Genomic DNA, 17,475 nt, shown 5'->3' with positions numbered 1-17,475 from the left:
ATCGCGTATAATGAATTAAAAATACATCCCGACGTTTCGAACTCTTTACAGCGTTCGTGGTCAACGGGTGACTGAGGAAAAATTACAATGTGCAAAAGCTACCCACATACAAGAAATAATAACGAACCATGACCACAAATTTTTTTTCTCCTATCAGGATAGAAACACCTCGCGATTCTGAGTATGAATCGCGTAAAAAATACACATGTTACAAAAAAAGTGGGGTGGACCACTTTGAAAAATATGGCCCAAATATTTCTTAGAAGCGCTGGTGCCCTAGCGGTAAGAGCGTTTCACTTTCAATCCAGAGGTCGCGGGTGCGAACCCTGGGTCGTACCAATGCGTTTTTCGGAACTTATGTCATTTGATATTTGCCAGGATCGGTCGTGAGAAAACCGGACTAATTCCAATAGGCCTAGTTGGAGGTTAGATCCGATGGCAATAGCTTTCGTAAAACTCGTGTCTACGCCAAATCTTGGGATTAGTTAATGTTGATCAGTTTAAGGAGGGCTACAATTAATTTTTTTGCTTTTGTTACAGGGCTAACCTTATATGTATATCCTTTTTATTGTAAATACTTTTATTACCTATTTCGCTTTAGCTAATTATACAGAAAATGTATAAAATGAGGTTAAATAAAAATTCTTAAAGTAGGTATATCAATTATATTATATTGCTAAGTAGTAAGTACTAATAACTCAAGTTTAAAAATAAACTATTTGCTGTGACGTGATATGCCACCATTAAAATATCCTAATTAACCTAAGTATTCTTCTTTGTTTGTAAATATATTTGTGGGAATGGGAACCGAGCCTTATGAGTTTGAACTCGCTCTGTTTGGTTTCGTGTGATTGCTAACATTCCTTTGACGGAGAATAAAGGTGTTTTACTAGATGTTCTAAAACAACTCCCCGGTGATTCATTTGTTTTTTCATTCGTATTCTTCCATATAAATAAAATCAGAACCAACCATTGTCCCGGATCTGTAAGTTCACATTTTTGACATATATAAGATATAAAAGTAAATTATTAACGAATTTATGATGATATTCTATTTCATGTTTAAAACCAATCAAAAATCACTTAGAACCAAAAATTACATTTTCAGTACAGATGGCGTTTTTTTTACGCACTAGTGCGAGAAGTGGTTCATTATTTGACAGGTCGAAACTTCGGAGGGTCATCTGTACTGAAAAACGTCGTACGATATACACGTGCGAGAAGGAAATTCGTAACTCGTGTCGATTTAAAACACTCCCTTCGGTCGTGTTTTAATTTATCGCCACTCGTTTCGAACTTCCTTTTTTACGCACTTGTATCGTAATGTACTATTTCGGTGACTTACGCAACTATTTCTTCAGGTGGGAAAAAATGTGCCTTCTTACACATACCACTCGGGAACGGAGATGAACCCTTTGTTACGTGGGACTCCTTGGGCCAAGTAAACCCACTAAACAACCCCCCTCCTCTCCCGTCTATCATCTATGTGATGTTATTGGAGGACACGGGAAACACAGGTCGGGGTAAGCTATGAAGACCGCAAGGCTGTGAAGTCCCAAATTTATATAATTTCAATCTCCAGTTAGTATACCTTAAATCTGGCATAACTCAGTTGAACCGTCACCAACATGACTAGACGTTGTAAATGATGAACCTTGACTAAACTTATTCTAAAACAATTAATTTGTCATCAGACATGCATTCGTCTTGAATCGAGCCGTAACATACCGTAACGTTATTTACTTAGCATTTTTTTCAGATTGTTTATTTGCATAAAGTACATGTACATGCAAATACAGGTATAGGGTATTTACAATTATTACATTATTTACATCATGAATTTCAAATTTATAAATATAATTACACTGGCATAAAAAATAAAATCATTATACAAAATCAATGTCAGGTACTAGAATTAAAATTATATAAAAATAAATAAAAATAGCCAATACAATAAAATGTTAATAAGTCCATTACAATCAAATCAATCCAGTGCATTAGCAAAGTATTCATCAATAGTGTAAAATGGTCTATTAATAAAATAATCTTTTAATTTTATGTCAAAGGATCTTAAATCACTGCATTGTTTTATGTCAGTGCTTAATTTATTAAAAACTTTAATTGCAATAATGTTCAGGCTATTATTAAAATGTATAAAGTTAGATTTAGGTTGGATCAATTTTGATTTATTTCTTAGATTGAAATTATGAATTTCTTCTGCTTTTTTGTGATCATTTTGATTTATATAAATATACACACATACTCGATATAAATACAATGCCGTAACTGTAAAGATTTTATGGTATATAAACATATTGCGATGAGTTACTGGTATTCGTTTAGACCCAGTGATAATTCGTAATGCCTTTTTTTGCATGAGTAGAATAGAGTCTATGTTCGCACCGTTACCCCATACTTCTATACAATATCTGATAATACTCTCGAAGTAGGAAAAGTATATAGTTTTAAGTATAGTTACGTCAGCTATTTTAGAGAGACTTTTTAAGGAGTAGCATGCGCTAGCCAGACGTTTGCATACAGAATCTATGTGCTCATTCCATCTTAGATAGGGATCAAGTTCTACTCCTAAGAATTTAATACAGTATATTTAATACATTTTTTACCTCATGTCTGTATCTGAAGGCTTAGAACTGGTTAAGGTCTATAAGATTGTCGAATTCAGCTTTACTAGGGTCTTGCCATTGTTTGAGCTCCATGACATAATTGTTTCTCCCTAGGCAACTCACTCATCATAGTAACACACTGAAGTAAATACTTAGGTAGGTACTGGAACTACAAAATTTTCCTTCAGTATGATACAGCGCGTATGAGAAATGTTATGAAAGTGTGTGAAGCGAAAGTGGTTTGTCAGGATCGTAGTAAATGGAAATCCGTGATCTCTGCCTACCCCTCTGGGAAACAGGCGTGATTGTATGTATGTATGTATGTATGTATGATACAGATTACTTGAATTTGACTTCAATATTGCATTTACTTATGCGCCGCTACTATTCGTTTATGCAATGCTTGCTTCATGCTTAAATGAAGCATACAAGTAAAATAGTACTTCGCGCTTACAAACGCGGCATATTAAATAACCTAACCACAAAATTAAAATTTTGAAAAAAAAAACACACGACATAGTGGACCGAAATGCATAAAACATATTAGCTAAGAATACTCCCGACTAATTCAGCTTTCAAAAAAAAACTAAATTTAAATTGGTTCATCCGTTCGGGAGCTACGATGCCACAGACAGTAATAGACAGACACGTCAAACTTATAACACCCGGTCGTTTTTGCGTCGGGAGTTATAAATAATTAAAGAAAATTGTCAAATTGTCTTAAATATGTCAAAAATTATTAGAGGGTGCAACTTTCTCATGCTACAAGTATAAAAAAGTAATGTAGTAGCTAAAGTATCATAAGGGGTTTTGAATTTTAACTTAGATATATACTTATAATTGTAGCAACGCCTAAAATGTAGGTATATTATATTACGCACAATTCTTCTTAAACAGTTTTCACAATTTGAATTTCAATATGGGTCAAACCTTTGGAACCATTTACTTGAAATAAATAAATATTATAGGACATTCTTACATAAATTGACTGAGCCCCACGGTAAACTCAAGAAGGCTTGTATTGTGGGTACTCAGACAACGATATACATAATATACGAATACTTATATACATACACAATTTACACATTCATTACACAATTTTTTATGACACTGAGTCGGTCGAATTGGTAATGAACAAACCTTTTCCACAGCCACACACCGTCCGGATGCGTTCCACGGTCTAAGAATCAGTGTCGGGGCCTCGTTGACAATTACACGATGGCTGGCCAAGGGGGTCGACGGCCGCAGATAATGGCAATGGGTAATTAGTTAATGTGGCGTTTGGGGTAGAGGTCAGTGTGGGTTAGTTTTGCAGTCATTGAAAACTTTAGATGAAACTTTGATAGCGTTTTTGACAGTGGATGACGACCTGTCTAGTCTAGTCGATGGGGTTCGAATCCCGGTAAGGGCATTTATTTGTGTGATGAGCACAGGATATTTGTTCCTGAGTCATGGATTTTTTCTATGTACATAAGTATTTATTTATTTATAAACAACATACTTATAAGTATATTTGTATATTATATGTATAAGTCGTTGTCTGACTACCCACAACATAAGCCTTTTTGAGCTTACTGTGGGACTCAGTCAATCTGTGTAAGAATATTTATTTATAAGACCAAATTTTTGTACTACCTATGTTTAACGAATAAAAATATTCTGATTCTGATTCTGAATAAATAAATAAATAAATATTGTATAGGACATTCTTACACAGATTGACTGAGGCCCACGGTAAGCTCTTGTGGGTACTCAGGCAACGATATATATTAATATATAAATACTTATAATACATAGAAAACATCCATGACTCAGGAACAAATATCTGTGCTCATCACACAAATATATGCCCTTACCGGGATTCGAACCCGGGACCGCGAATGAAGAATGTCCTATAATATTTATTTATTTATTTACAGTCACAGCGATTATTGTTTTAAACATCTTAATAACCTAACCACAAAATTAAAATTTTGAAAAAACCCCTCGACCGCGACCTAGTTGACCGATTTTCATGAAACATGGCTAAGAACACTCCCGACTAACACAGCTTTCAAATGAAAAAAAACTAAATCGAAATCGGTTTATCCGTTCGGGAGCTACGATGCCACAGACAGACACACACACAGACAGACAAACAAACAGACAGACAGACAGACAGACAGACAGACAGACAGACAGACACGTCAAACTTATAACACCCCGTCGTTTTTGCGTCGGGGGTTAAAAATGCTTACACGTCAGCAAATTTTAATTGATCCTATTTTGTTACCAACATTTAGTAATATAATTCGACTTTCGTAAGATATATACAGGATAATTGTTATAATTAAGAAAATATAGATATTAGAGAACCTTAATGACGAAATAAAACTTAATAAAATCTCAATTCATCAACAAAATCTTGGTAACAAAATAGGAATTAATAAAAACAAATTTAACTTTTCCCTTAATTTTTGTACAAACTTTTCGAGAACTGCTGATGTAGAGATAGATAACCTGTGACGATTAAGTACCTATGTCATACTTATTTCAAAATATTGATAAGTGAACAATGACAGACTTGCATCGGACTTTGTTTTATAAAGTGTAGTCATTTGTTTTTGTTCATTATTTAGACGTCTCTTTTTTCCATTAACTGAATAAATTTTATTATAAGTTTATGCGATCGCTAAATACTAGTGAAAAGGTTATGGTCTCTATCTAGGCTTAGGCAGCATCTGTACCTCCTCATAGTACAACGTTGTATTAATTAATTACCTCAAATACGAGTAGATTATAAGTATACCTTCCTTATTCTACGACCAGTAATTTAGTATTGCTGCATAATTAACTGAGGTAAGGACAATGCAAGGTAGGGTAAAGGTTTAATTGTGTAACCCAATGTCAGCAATGAGGAGGGCATTATTACACCAGTGCACTTACAATTTTGTTGGCCAATAGTCAAATTTGTTGAATTAAGTGGCAACAATGTGGAATGAGCTCCCATATGGAGGTACGAGTATTCCCGATGAACTACAGTATGGGGTTCTTCAAAAAAGGAGTGTACAAGTTTCTAATGGGTCGGCAACGCGCATGTGACACCCCTTGAATTGCAGGCGTCCATAGGTTACGGTGACCGTTTTCCATCAGGCGGGCGGTACACCTGTTTGCCACCGACGTGGTATTAAAAAAAACAATGTTACAAATTATGCTACTTCTATGTAATGATACGGTAAGTTACCCTAGAACCATGTCTTATTCACACCGTTCTTTATTTTAGGTCACTTTGACATCCACACTAATATTATAATTGGGAAAGTGTGTGTGTCTGTTTGTTTGTCCGTCTTTCACGGCAAAACGGAGCGACGAATTGACGTGATTAAGTCGAGATAATTGTAGGGATGGAGTGTGACATAGGCTGCTTTTTGTCTCTTTCTAACGCGAACGAAGCCGCAGGCAAAAGCTAGTTTACTATAAAAAGGTCCTATAACATATGTAATTATATTACAAAAATTGGTTAAATTTTAAACTATTTGTAACTAAATTATATTGCTTGTATTATAGGTATAGAAATAAGAATTAATAATTGTGTGGTGTAGGCGAGAGGCTGGCAACCTGTCACTGTAATGCCACAGTTTCGTTTTCTTTTAACCCCTTATTTGCCAAGAGTGGCCCTGAAGCTTTAGTAGTTTCAAGTGCTCTGCCTACCCCTTTATGGGATACAGGCGTGATTGTATGTATGTATGTATGTATGTATGTGTAATTAAAATAATAAAACCAGCATTTATAAATAACACGAAACATCCAAAATTTATTTACTACTTATCAATTCATTTATAATAATTTGGAAGACAACCATTAATTTAAATACAATTTTTGTTCTAATAAATACCCGCATAAGTAGTGTCTTAGCTTAGCATTTCCAAGCTGACTCGGGACATTTCTGAAACAAAAAAAAATTAAATAATTAAAATGAATAAAAGAAATATAATATTAATATACCTACCATAGCAAAAACAATGCTGACCTACTACTGGCAATGGCCCGGGAGTTTGAGTAACGGGTAACGGGAAACAAACATAATGCCATCTAAAATGCAGGCAGAGACATCTATCTATGAGTGGCTTAACTATTGCTCATATAGCGGTACGTAGCCGAATGACATAAACGCTCACGAAACGCTCACAAAACGAAACGCTCGTAGATATCGCTCTTGCGTATTGGCGCGACAGACCCAAACTACCTTTCGCAGCGTTTCGTTTTTGTTTCGCGTCGCAGAAATGCCATTCGGCTACGACACCTGGTGCCATCTTGTGGTTTATAGCGGTAAAGTACTCTATAAAGTGCTACGTGTAAAAAGAGTAGCTACATTTTCATTTAGTGTTCTGGTTGCGTAGCCGAATAGCACAAACGCTCACGAAACGAAACGCTCATAGATATCAATCTCTATCGCTCTTGCGTATTGGCGCGACAGAGCCAGACTACCTTTCGCGGTGTTTCGTTTTCGTTTCATAACGTTTAGCGACGGAGAAATGCCATTCAGCTACGGCACATGAGCGAGCATTCGTTCAATCGTGCACAGATGAAAAGACTTGACTTCCATACCTTTATCGGTGCACGAACGAACGCATGCTCAGAACTGGCTCCGTTACCATGCGGTATGCTGATGACGGGAGGAGTTATGGAACTAATGTGTTCCATCTATTGTCCTTTGAGTCGTCGGCAACCAGAACCCTGCTTAGAACTTGTACACTCCTTTTGGAATGCACAAGTTTCTAATAGGGTAACAACGCGCATGTGACACTCTTTCAGTTGCAGGTGTCCATAGGTTACGGTGACCGCTTTCCATCAGACGGACCGTATGCTTGCTTGCCACCGACGTAGTATAAAAAAAAACGCAATTTTAGATGTAATACCTTCAACATAGCGATGCCCGTGCAAGTGAAGACATCATATGCCTTACAAGAGTAGTCAAGGTATTGCCTCAAGTCTTTATCCACACAGTCGGCTATAGCCCTGTCGACAGCTTGCGACCACCCACTGTTGGCCTCTGACCATTTCTTCAGATGGGCGCGGTACGCCTCTTTATTAAGAGTGTTTTTGTCAACGAGGAAACCGGATTTTTCGAAGACGCATTGGACATCGTTGCACTGAAAAAAAAAACTTTGGTCTCCTTGGTCTCGGCTTGTAGGCTTACCCCCTTATTCATAAATGTAATCTAAAGTTATCAAGCCGATTAAGATCGTTTGTCCTTTTCTATCACACCAATACCTCGGAAAGGGACAAACGAACTTTATCGGCTTGATAACTTTAGAGTAGGTACGTTTATGAATAAGAGGGTTAGGCTGCATTTAAGCCGTGACAATCAACGGTAAAGTTACCAGGCTATTGGTGCGCATGTTATTATTAAATAATGATGTCCCAATAATAATAGGTACGTTGATATGTGACGTACCTAAGCGCCGATTGCCCTACGGTATCTTTTACCGAAAATGACACATAATTATGATTAGAATACATGTAACTATTTGTTTTTGTTATAGGATTGCGTCTCAGTGGAATTTAACAATATATCTTTCATATCTTTCATACCCTGTGCGACGAAGCCACGAAATGGCTGACTGCTCTTAGTCTAGATATTTAAGAAAAATTTCACGTTCTATGTTTCTATTTTCTAACATGTATGCCATACGAATAAATAAATAAATCAATAGATTATTATTAGTTTTCATGCAATACAAGTCCTGTATCTCATGAAATGATAACTCGAATAAATTTAATAACATTTTACTTTTGGAAATATGTTGTTATAGATTTATTGTTACTAATTGTCAATTTATTGACAAACATAATGAACCATGTCCATGATCTGGGCTTTATAATTAAACAATATAGAGATAATAACTGAAAAATAATAAACATTATCAGATAAGAAGACGTGATTCACTGCATAGTGTTTATAGATAGTGTTCAAAAAAATATTATGTTTATTAAATCATTAACCCTTTGTCCGCTCAAGACGTCAACGGGCTATTTATAGCCCAATATCAATTTTCATGCATTGCGATAAGATTCTCGATGACGCATCACATACGTTAGGCGTAACGTTCAATGGGTTAACTTACTATTTTTTATGATCTATGTCATACAAAAGAACAGCATACCAGCAGACGAACCACCAGATGGGAAGAGGTCATCGCCGCCCAAGGACATAGATAAGGAACATCGGGGGAGCCACTTATGCGTTGATGACCTTTGAGAGTCCTAAATACCTATTTCTTACAGATCCCAATGGCATAGCGTAAGGGAAACACATAGTTCATTCCACAACTTGCACATTCTGGGAAAATACGAGATAGAGGCCCGTTTGTTCTTGGTTTGCCAAGGGTCACGAAAGTGAGGATGAACTTTGTTTCTTAGCGAGAGAGGCGATGATAAAAGACATCTTATATGTACTTAGAGATGTACTTACTGGTCCAGGCAATTTGGGATTTGAGCATTCTGCTAAATGCTTGGAGTCTCCTAATTCCGGAATGTCACAGCAGGCTGACAAAGGTTTCTAAAACATTAATTTGGAATTAAAACTAGTCTAACAGATATTACACTTATTTTAACAAGTATCTATGATCATTTTCCTTTAATACGAAGACTTTTCACTTTAATGTTGACATCTTGTTCTTTGCCCATATCAAAGTATCAGGCGCTCTGCTGTATAAACAGAAAATGTTTACCACTATGCTGAGGCGGATGTTAAATATGAGTAGTTTAGTATGAATGTGTAGGTCATTATTTCTAAATATTCGTAGCAAAATTATCGAATCTGAAAGCCAGAAAACCTGAGATAACAGGTCCAAGACATATCTACTACCTCCGATTACTTACTTAGTTAAATTCCTAAGCATGTAACGGAAAATATATTATTATAAACTATAATAAAGTATAATCATATAAGTTAAATTACCAATGTAGCCCCTTTTCGCCTTTGTTGAAGTAATAGGTCAGCATTTATGACCTAAAATTGTAAATGTATGGATCAATAATGATGTCTAAACATATTATGTATAATATAATAACGTTTATAACAATACAGATATAATATATAGATTTATTGTAAAAGCTGTCCAACCAAAGTAAATATGAATACTGGAACTCTGACCTACAATAAATTTGACGTTAAAAATAATTACAACTTCAAAACTCATATTAAATTCATATGCACGTAGGTTTCATGTTCAAACAACAAACAAAAATTAGTAGTACGATGAAATTAAGTCTGTTCTTCTAGTTACGTTTACTTTAAAAACTTAATTATTATAAGTAGAACTATCACTATTTTAATACACAGAACTGTTAACAAGAAAGCGCGCGATTCAAACGATAAGTTTAGCATCAAAAACACACTAACCGAGCACATCAAAAACAACACGAATATTTTATACATTTTTGCACGATTTGCGCAGCAGTTGGTGAGGAACTGAACTGGAGACACTTATCAACCTATAACGACTAGACTATTTTATAAACAAGTCTATCTCCAGTCAAAGGTGAGTATTCTTGGAAAAGACTTGTTGTGACATTTATATTAACGGGAATGTTGAACTTCGTGTAATGTAAGGAAATAACAAAGAATCATAAATGTACAAAAAATGATACTTGATATACACATGCTAATGATGTACCTCTATACAATACGTAAAGATAGACAATGAAGTCAATTTGGCAAGGAACGGATTTCTAAATTGATAAAATATTATCATACTCAAAGGATATGTGATCAGTGATAGGTATTTATTGTTTAACTTTAAGTACAGTAACCTCAGCGAAACGGCAATTGAGTATCTGAAGAGCACATTCATCAATCTCTAGTTTAAGATTTAATACTTAAGGAAACCATTATGTAATTGAAATCCAGTAAGACGTATAAATGCCATAAGATAAATAAATAAATAAGTACATACAATGGAAACTTAGTAATAAAAATTAACCTAAAACTATAACGAAGTACTAAACTAAGACTAATAGTTACCTAAAAACATAAATATTACTTATACGAAAATAAATTTAAAGTACCCCCTTTGGATCGCAATGCCTATTCGTCGGGCGAGGAACGAGCCAGCCCTACGGTCCCCGGTGACATCACAGTTTTTTTTGATAAGTCCCTAATTAATTTGAGAGTTTCGACTGCAAGTGCCGCAAATATATGATGGTCCGTGAGGGCTATATGTTTGCGACATTTTGCCGCTTCAGCAGCAGCGGCTGCCCTGCCCGCTCTCATTGACGTTGAGCTGAGGTGAGACGGCGCCAGGGTGTCCACTGTCCACACACGTTGCGATAAGGGGCCGTCCGACACTCCAGGGCACAAGAGTCATTTCGTCAGGCCTTTTGCCGTCGTCACGCGCAAGGCCGGGTGGTTTGAGAACAGCTGGAACGTTTGCGCTGACGAAGGCCCGACGGAGGATATCATTTAAGGAGGCCTGGCGTGACAGTCGACCAGCGCTTTTAGTGCATGATAAACCGTAGTGTCCAAGGCTGTCCACAGAAGCTCCGCAGAGGCAACGATGGGGTGAAACAATATTGGATCCCAGGCGCAGACCGACAGCCAGCCTAAGGGTATTATTGTCCATGAGTGTTCCTAAGTTGGCTGATGGCAGAGCATGTAACCAAGAACCTGACTCTCTTTCGGCCACAGCCAAAATGCGTGCCTTTTCTTGGCTGGTGGATCAAGAGTTTAATAGGTGGGAATGGACTTGTGTGCAGATAGGTTGATCCCAGATTCTTTGAATCGATTTATTTGTTGGTAGATCTTTTCCAGGGGTGGCCATTTTCCAGGCGGCTTCTGCCTCAGACAAGTAAGTAAACCTCGAGTACACACATCGACGAATACTTGTATTTAGGCCACTGTAATATTTATTTAATTATTTATAAACTACGCGTATAACCTATTCCTGGTGGGACCTAAAATAAATTACACAGTAATTAATTACTACTTTTAGGAATGTAAAAGCACTTTCTAGATTTAATAAAACTAAGTTGTCCCGTTAACTTTCGTCCTTTTTTCCTCCAAAGTTGCCTCTCGAGGGAATCCAGATATTTCTTCGCCAAATTCGAATAATGAGTCGCAGTTTCTTAGGACAAGGAAAGTTCGTATAATAATAGCTCAGGTGAATTTCGTGAGATTGTCACATATTTCTAATTGTTTTTGGGGAAATCTGAGTAAAATATTATAATGTTACGTATAAAAAATTTTTTGGAAAAACCCCCGACCACGACATAGCAGACCGATTTTCATAAACCTGGTTAAGAACACTCCCGACTAACTCAGCTTATAGACAAAAAAAAATCTAAATCGGTTCATCCGTCCGGGAGCTACGATGCCACAGACAGACACACACACAGACAAACAGACATACATACAAACAGACAGACAGACAGACACGTCAAATTTATAACACGTCGTTTTTGCGTCGGGGGTAAAAAACGTCACGGAAAGTGTCCTTCATTTCACGGATAACTAACCAGCACACCATATGCTACGATACAATACTCTTTATTGCACATTTCACATACCTAGTTTATAAGTAACGCACGAGGATCCAAAATAATACTACTACTTAAACAGAAAATTACGTATACATTATCCGTGGCGTTATACTAATTCTATTTTCAGGGATTTGAATCGGACGCAGTGCGAAACCGCTCTTACTTGTTACTTTATTACTACGTATTCACAATATCAATTACACTTTTGATAATCATTACTTTGTTTTTTTTGGTGATTGACTTAACCTTGAAAATGCTTCCACCTCATTTTTAACCGCCGCCCCAAATGTCAAGGAAGGTGGTTCTCAATTCGTCTGTATATGTTTTTTTTTAATGTTTGTTCCACGTCCATATCTCCGTCGTTACTTGACCGATGTTGAAAATTTGTTTTTGATTGAATGTATATGCATACAGATTGGTTCCATTTTTCAACTCAGGTGAACTCAGTTCTGATGATGGGATCCTGGAAAAATTGAGGGAACTTCTCAAATCTGAAAATCATACATATGATGATTTTTGTGTTTTTATAAGAACAGCATACATTTACATACCGAACAGTAACATTTAGTGCAGTGGAACTGCTGATGATGGTCAGAACGGAACTCTTGAAATCTCAAGGGCACACTTAACGTGACTTTGGTATTTTTATAAGAACAGCATGCATTTACGTTCAGAACAGTGCCATTTATTTGTTATGAGATTTGTTCTCTTTGTTATGTTTGTTAAGCATATTATTGAGATTTCAAGTCAAATTTTGTCAAGCTCGATTTCTTATAATCGGATATCGGATTCATGAGGAATTGAGGAAACTCTTCAAACCTCAATGGTATAAGCATATTCATTTGTGTTTCCATCAAATAATCAAAGATTTACATTAAAATCAGCTTTAAAAAATTCCTACACATTTCTACATAACCCAAGGCAGGCAATTATGGTCGCGCGATAAATGATAAAACATCGGGCCGTCCCTATCGCACTATTTGTAAGTGCGATAGGGACGTCCCGATGTTTTATTATTTATCGCGCGACCATGATTGCCCTGCAGAACCCCAAAAGCGGCGGTATTTTTCTTGAAAATTATTAGGAAAACATACCGTTAGCTACTTTACATTTTAAAAAGTGCCATCTAGCGATCAGTTCAATAACTAATTTCCAGTACTGAAATTGGCAAAAAATTAAATTATATTTTCTCCATTCCAATACCGTGACGTCAACTCTTCATTCCTCAAAACAAGTACATAACACCGTTTCTGGCGAACTTACTAAAGCCTTTTGGCCCGCGTGGTTTAATTTGTCTCCACCAAAGAAAACATTTACATAAAATTGCTCTCCATTATTCCTTTGGAGTTAAAACACATTTTCCTTGTACTTGTTTTACATTTACAAGACAAATGTAATGCTTGGCTGTTAATGACAGGTTTAAAAACTAGGAACCCTTATAGTTTCGCCATGTCTGTCTGTCCGTCCGTCCGTCCGTCCGCGGATAATCACAGTAACCGTTAGCACTAGAAAGCTGAAATTTGGTCCCAATATGTATATCAATCACGCCAACAGTGTAAAAATAAAAAATGGGAAAAAAAATTATTAGGGTACCCCCCTACATGTAAAATGGGGGCTGATAATATTTTTCATTCCAACCCCAACGTGTGATATATTGTTGGATAGGTATTTAAGAATGAATAAAGGGTTTACTAAGATTGCTTTTTGATAATATTAATATTTTCGGAAATAATCGCTCCTAAAGGAAAAAAAGTACGCCCCCCCCCCCTCTAACTTTTGAACCACAAGTTTAAAAAATATGAAAAAAATCACAAAAGTAGAACTTTGTAAAGACTTTCTAGGAAAATTGTTTTGAACTTGATAGGTTCAGTAGTTTTTGAGAAACATATGGAAAACTTCGGAACCCTACACTGAGCATGGCCCGACACGCTCTTGGCCGGTTTTTTTTATCGGACTTGTCTTGATGAGTACCCGAAGTCTAGCTGATGCTGAACCCTGGCTGCACCTAGGGGAACTCGGGTTTAGTGTAATACAGGCAAACGCTGTTTTCGTCATCGGACTTGTCTTGATGAGTACTCGAGTGAGCAGTACCCGAAGTCCAGCTGATGCTGAACCCTGGCTGTACCTAGGGGAACTCGGGTTTAGTGTAACACAGGCAAACGCTGGTTTCGACATCGGACTTGTCTTGATGAGTACTCTAGTGAGCAGTACCCGAAGTCCAGCTGATGCTGAACCCTGGATGCACCTAGGGGAACTCGAGTTTAGTGTAACACAGGCAAACGCTGTTTTCGTCATCGGACTTGTCTTGATGAGTACTCGAGTGAGCAGTACCCGAATTCCAGCTGATGCTGAACCTTGGCTGCACCTAGGGGAACTCGGGTTTAGTGAAACACAGGCAAACGCTGTTTTCGTCATCGGACTTGTCTTGATGAGTACTCTAGTGAGCAGTACCCGAAGTCCAGCTGATGCTGAACCCTGGATGCACCTAGGGGAACTCGAGTTTAGTGTAACACAGGCAAACGCTGTTTTCGTCATCGGACTTGTCTTGATGAGTACTCGAGTGAGCAGTACCCGAATTCCAGCTGATGCTGAACCTTGGCTGCACCTAGGGGAACTCGGGTTTAGTGAAACACAGGCAAACGCTGTTTTCGTCATCGGACTTGTCTTGATGAGTACCCGAAGTCTAGCTGATGCTGAACCCTGGCTGCACCTAGGGGAACTCGGGTTTAGTGTAACACAGGCAAACGCTGGTTTCGACATCGGACTTGTCTTGATGAGTACTCTAGTGAGCAGTACCCGAAGTCCAGCTGATGCTGAACCCTGGATGCACCTAGGGGAACTCGAGTTTAGTGTAACACAGGCAAACGCTGTTTTCGTCATCGGACTTGTCTTGATGAGTACTCGAGTGAGCAGTACCCGAATTCCAGCTGATGCTGAACCTTGGCTGCACCTAGGGGAACTCGGGTTTAGTGTAACACAGGCAAACGCTGTTTTCGTCATCGGACTTGTCTTGATGACTACTCGAGTGAGCAATACCCAAAGTCCAGCTGATGCTGAACCCTGGCTGCACCTAGGGGAACTCGGGTTTAGTGTAACACAGGCAAACGCTGTTTTCGTCATCGGACTTGTCTTGATGAGTACTCGAGTGAGCAGTACCCGAAATCCAGCTGATGCTGAACCCTGGCTGCACCTAGGGGAACTCGGGTTTAGTGTAACCCAGGCAACCGCTGTTTTCGTCATCGGACTTGTCTTGATGAGTACTCGAGCAAGCAGTACCCAAAGTCCAGCTGTTGCTGAACTCTGGCTGCACCTAGGGGAACTCGGGTTTAGTGTAACACAGGCAAACGCTGTTTTCGTCATCGGACTTGTCTTGATGAGTACTCTAGTGAGCAGTACCCGAAGTCCAGCTGATGCTGAACCCTGGATGCACCTAGGGGAACTCGAGTTTAGTGTAACACAGGCAAACGCTGTTTTCGTCATCGTACTTGTCTTGATGAGTACTCGAGTGAGTAGTACTCGAATTCCAGCTGATGCTGAACCTTGGCTGCACCTAGGGGAACTCGGGTTTAGTGAAACACAGGCAAACGCTGTTTTCGTCATCGGACTTGTCTTGATGAGTACTCGAGTGAGCAGTACCCGAAGTCCAGCTGATGCTGAACTCTGGCTGCACCTAGGGGAACTCGGGTTTAGTGTAACACAGGCAAACGCTGTTTTCGTCATCGGACTTGTCTTGATGAGTACTTGAGTGAGCAGTACCCGAAGTCCAGCTGATGCTGAACCCTGGCTGCATCTAGGGGAACTCGGGTTTAGTGTAACACAGGCAAACGCTGTTTTCGTCATTGGACTTGTCTTAATGAGTATTTGGGTGAGCTGTACCCGAGATAGAGCTGATGCTGAAACCTGGCTGTACCTAGGGGAACTCGGGTTTGGTGTAACATAGGCAAACTCTGTTTGCGTCATCGGACTTGTCTTGACGAGGACTTGGGTGCGCAATAGCCAAGACAGCGTTGTAGCTGAGCCCTGGCGGTATTTAGGGCAACTCTGGTTTCGGTGCATTATAATACAGAAATATTTCATGCAATGTCAAGTTAGGCATAAAACATAATATTAACTGAACAAAAATCCTACCAGAAGTGAATATTAACATCAAGTAGTTAGAACAAATTTATTAATTTGCCATACATAAAACACTTTATTTATGTCTAAAAAAATACGTATGTATATCCATTTGAATATCAAAATTAAGTACAGTCGATTTCACTAATAGTAACACAGGGAATAAAGAGAATACTGGAGTTCCAAGCGTCCATAGACTGCGGTAACTATTTACTATCAGACGGGCTGTATGCTTGATTGCCACCAGAAAAGTATTTCTGTTTCAAACACAGAGAACCTCCTATAGAGTAGCATTCTTGTATATTTTGTTCGCTATACGAGTCACCAGTGCCAGGGGTGCGAAAGCGGGCGGGGAATGTGTTAAGCGCGCTGTGATTGGCCGTTTCAAGGACGGCGGGCAGTCGCGCCAGATGAAAGGGACTGTCCCTCTACTGACGCGTAAGTGGCCAATGTAAGTTGACCTATGCCGGCTCTGAATAAATTATAAATATGACTTTTATGTGGAATGTAATGACGTCTGTTTTTAAATTTGAGCTTCTTGTTACCTTTCCACACCATTACACACTACAAGTCGACATCTTTAAGACATCAAAATACCCTTTTTAAATTTTTTTACTGCGAAAAACACGCACTGCTTTCGGGTCTGTTACTTGGTCGCTACTGATCGGGCACGGCGAGCGCCCGCGCTTATATCAGTGCAAATAGTCTTGTAATGGATGTCTATAGGGGTTGGTCTGTGGTTTCAAACGATCTTCATAGAATTCACAACAATCAACAGAAATAGTTTGACAGATTCTATGGTACTACTCAACTCAACCAAGTACCAGTCATAAAGACGAGTCTAAGATATTTCACACGAAACATACTATGAACAAAAAACAGCGTTTATTTATATTGCACCGAACCTGAGTTCCCCTAGGTACCACCAGGTCTCAGCTTCAGCAGTGGCTTGGGTACTGCGCACCCAAGTCCTCATAAAGGCAGGGCCTATAACGGAAACCGGGTTTGTCTATGTTGCACCAAACCTAAGTTCCCCTAGGTACAGCCAGAGTTCAATATCAGCTTTACCAGTACTCATCAAGACAAGTCCGCTGACAAAAACAGCGTTTACCTATGTTGCACGAAACCCGAGTTCCCCTAGGAATAGCCAGGGTTCAGCATCAGCTCTACCCTGGTTACTGCTCACTCAAGTACTCATCAAAACAAGTCCGAT

At 38.4% G+C, this 17,475-nt stretch overlaps 1 protein-coding gene across 1 annotated transcript; it reads right to left on the bottom strand.

Annotated features, from left to right (window-relative positions):
• Window positions 1-6,389: 6,389 nt before the first annotated feature.
• On the bottom strand, window positions 6,390-10,168 carry LOC125229734. The gene is made up of 5 exons (XM_048134661.1): window positions 10,012-10,168; window positions 9,568-9,618; window positions 9,079-9,165; window positions 7,523-7,756; window positions 6,390-6,549 (listed from the first exon to the last, which is right to left on the bottom strand). The coding sequence occupies exons 1-5, from the start codon at window positions 10,045-10,047 to the stop codon at window positions 6,520-6,522; spliced, it is 438 nt and encodes a 145-aa protein (XP_047990618.1). The 5' UTR covers window positions 10,048-10,168; the 3' UTR covers window positions 6,390-6,519.
• Between the last annotated feature and the right edge of the window lie 7,307 nt (window positions 10,169-17,475).

This window comes from Leguminivora glycinivorella, chromosome 9 (assembly GCF_023078275.1).
Source record: "Leguminivora glycinivorella isolate SPB_JAAS2020 chromosome 9, LegGlyc_1.1, whole genome shotgun sequence".
NCBI lineage: Eukaryota > Metazoa > Arthropoda > Insecta > Lepidoptera > Tortricidae > Leguminivora > Leguminivora glycinivorella.
The sequence above is the reverse complement of the archived record's forward strand: the minus strand, read 5'-3'. Positions and strand labels throughout refer to the sequence as shown.

Excerpts from the sequence above, each read along its gene's own strand:
- LOC125229734 (XM_048134661.1), bottom strand. The coding sequence starts at position 10,047 with ATGTATAAAATATTCGTGTTGTTTTTGATGTGCTCG. Across the intron at positions 9,619-10,011 it reads TGTTGTTTTTGATGTGCTCG|GTCATAAATGCTGACCTATT; the intron begins GTTAGTGTGTTT and ends TTACAATTTTAG. Across the intron at positions 6,550-7,522 it reads CGGGCATCGCTATGTTGAAG|AAATGTCCCGAGTCAGCTTG; the intron begins GTATTACATCTA and ends TTTTTGTTTCAG.